This window comes from Drosophila willistoni (genome assembly GCF_018902025.1).
Source record: "Drosophila willistoni isolate 14030-0811.24 chromosome 2R unlocalized genomic scaffold, UCI_dwil_1.1 Seg167, whole genome shotgun sequence".
NCBI classification, from domain to species: Eukaryota; Metazoa; Arthropoda; class Insecta; order Diptera; family Drosophilidae; genus Drosophila; species Drosophila willistoni.
The window spans coordinates 15,662,147-15,665,458 of NW_025814050.1; the positions used below are offsets into that span (position 1 = coordinate 15,662,147).

The 3,312-nt window shown below is 35.5% G+C and overlaps 1 protein-coding gene across 1 annotated transcript; it reads left to right on the forward strand.

Moving 5' to 3' along the window:
- Nucleotides 1-558: 558 nt before the first annotated feature.
- Nucleotides 559-2,508, forward strand: LOC6642539 (protein toll). The gene has a single exon (XM_002065095.1). It carries the CDS (start codon nucleotides 559-561, stop codon nucleotides 2,506-2,508), a length of 1,950 nt encoding a protein of 649 aa, XP_002065131.1.
- Nucleotides 2,509-3,312: the final 804 nt, after the last annotated feature.

Below are 3,312 nucleotides of genomic sequence, written 5' to 3' on the forward strand. Positions count from 1 at the left end.
TTGATCAAAATCGGCTTATATAGCTGTCATATACACATACGATAAATAGCATCATGCGCTGCATTGTTCCAGCCTAAAATTGTAGATTTTTATTTAAACGGTTTTTCACTTTGACGGCTTTAGAGAAGGACAGAGAAACAAAATGCAAGGGTATACCGACTTCGGCGCGGCCAAAGTTAGCTTCTGCCCTGGTTTAATAATATCACACAAATTAATTATTCAATTCCTTTCAGATCCTCTTCACTTCAGCAAAATTTGGAAATACTAGAATTGTACACGGTTAACAGAACTGATCTAGGATATGTTGCAAATTATAGAAATCTTAAAATTATCTATGTAAATCTTGAAGATAAATCCTATTATTCACAAGAGATGAACAAAACAAATACAACAGCTATTATTTGTTCGACGAGTGACGAATCATGTAACTTTAATCTCGGTGTAAATGGCATACGTTGTCCAAGCTCATGTATTTGTGGGTTGGCCAACCGCAGGGAATTTATAATAAGCTGCAATCAACAAGGACTACAAAAGATTCCAGAATTACCTATTCCAACGATGGGAGAGACATATCTATATTTTGAAAGCAATGATCTCACGCAATTACCTAATACTTCGACACAGGACTATAATAATCTACGGAGACTTCATCTAGCTAATAATAATCTAACTAACATACAGATTAATCAATTGCCCAAGAATCTAGAATATCTGGACATCCGAAATAATAACATAACGTCCTTGGATCCAAATGTAGCCTCATTTTTATTGGAGCGAAAGGATAACATTTCTGTGGAACAATCAGGAATATATTGGAAATGCAACTGCAACAATACAAGTCTTTTGAATTACCTCAAATTGAAGGAAAAAGAGGAGGATTATGATGATTATATGTATCATGAAATTAACAGTCGTGTTAATTTTCACCATATTAAAGGACCTTGTCCAGAGTCCTGCACCTGCTGTGTCAATGGATATGAAGATCAATTTATAATCAATTGCACGAGTAAAGCTTTGGAAACATTTCCCACTTTGCCGAATAAAATACTCGGAGAACCATCACTTCTACTGGACAATAACCTCATCGAAACTCTTTCAACCTCCTCCCTAAGAAACTCCACTCTGAGAGAATTGCACTTAAAGCACAACAGTCTCACCCACATTCATCTGGACCAACTCCCATCCAATCTCCGAGTCCTGGATATTCGGCAAAACAACTTTACAGGACTTGATGATGATGTGACACAGTTCATATCAAAACTAAGCAAAGTTCAATTGTCGGAAAACCCCTGGCAATGCAGTTGTAAGTTCATCCAATTTCTTGCCCATCTGAAAAAAGTAAATTTTACAGAATACCAAGCTGCTTTAAGGCGATGCAGTGGACAGGAATACTGCCCAGAACTGTGCATCTGTTGTAAGGAAGATGAGAGTCAGAGATTCATTATCAACTGCAGTAATCTGGGATTACCCGAGATGCCAGCTGAGCTACCCATAACTGAGAATGCGACCCTTCTGTTCGAAAATAACAACCTACAGACTTTGGACAACTCCACCAAAATCATAGGCCTTAATCAACTGAAAGAACTTCACCTGAGGTACAATAATCTTACAAAAATAGAGGTTCTTCCAAAAAATATTCAATTTCTCGACATTCGAAACAATTCTCTTACGATACTGAATGAAAGTGTAAGAGAGTTTCTAACACAAAAATCGAATATGTCCAGTTTGACTATCTTCATATCGGGCAACAATTGGATTTGTCATTGTAAAGAAATACGTTTCTTTCGATTCACCAAGAACCTGGCAGAGAATATCAAGGACCTGTGTAAGACAGAATGCCACGATTCCAGATTATTTGTTTCCTTGGAGGAGATAGATCTATGCCCTGAAAAAATTCCGCGTTATGTCATCTACTTCACATCGTTCATAATGCTGAGCTGTCTGTTGAGTTTCCTGCAATGCTTTTGGAAATCCATTGTGATGTGGCTATACGAGAAGAGATTGTTTCTGAAACTGACCACTCGTCTGGAGAAGGGCACAGAGACGAAGTACGACTGCTTTTTGGCCTACTGCCACAAGGATTCTCATTTGGTAAGTGAGTACGTGGAAAGATTGGAACATGGACGCAACCGACTTCGTCTCTGCTTCTACGAAAGAGATTGGCTCGCTGGTGAACCAATTCCAGACTGCATTTGTCACTCTGTCGAGAATTCCAAGTGCATTGTCATTTTAATGACAAAGAATTTCCTGAAGTCCGTCTGGGGTCGCCTGGAATTTCGTTTGGCCCTTCATGCCACCTCCAAGGATCTGTACAAGCGACTCATTGTCATTATCTATCCGGGCGTGGAGAACTTTGATGAACTCGATGGCGAATTAAACAGCTACTTGAAACTGAATACCTATTTGATAAGGAATGATACCAATTTCTGGAATAAACTCATTTATACCTTGCCCCACAAGATAATAAATGAGGACGAGGATATCGAGATGATCAATATTGAACATTAAATTAAATGAAAACTTTTGGGTAAGAATTATAAATTTATTTTTGCTACATCATTGTTACATCAACTAATTTGTGATCTTCATTTTAGATGTAGGAACGATTGATGACGGCGAGGATTATCTCTCAGAGCTACTTTTATTGACGTACAAATTACTGAGCCCATTTTGTCAACATCCATATCATGTGATCCACAATCGCATTGGCTTTAAATAAGTCTAAATATTTTATTTACATTTTTTTAAGGACTTTTTTTGTTGTTCATAACTGTCTAGACGTGGACAATGATTAAATTCGATGCTTAGGATAAACAAATAAGTTTCAAAAATTTCGTTTAAAAATAAATATTTAAATTGATTAAAGTAAATTACTAGATTTTAGACATTCTTGATCTTAGTTTCTGACAATGTGTAAATTATAAACAAATATGTATGTATTGCTTATAATATGTTTCCATAATAATAATTAACTAGTTATAGAACTGGATGGTAAATTAAAAAACTACTTGAAAACGAATTCCTATCTGATCAGAAATTATGGCAATTTCTGAACCTTTCTGTTATACCATAGGATAATATGTGAGGACAGGAAATGTCGTCTAATATTCTTGTTTAAACCAATGGTCTACTTTAACCATTAAAATAGTATTTATATTAAATCTGCAATTATAATTTTTAGATCTATAATTCTCTAAATTTAAATGTATGGGTAAATATTTAAATAAATTCCTTTTCCTGAAATTGTTTAAATTCTAGAAATCGCTCTGTTTCTTACAATTGTATTTTTAAGATCAAATGTGCAATGCACAA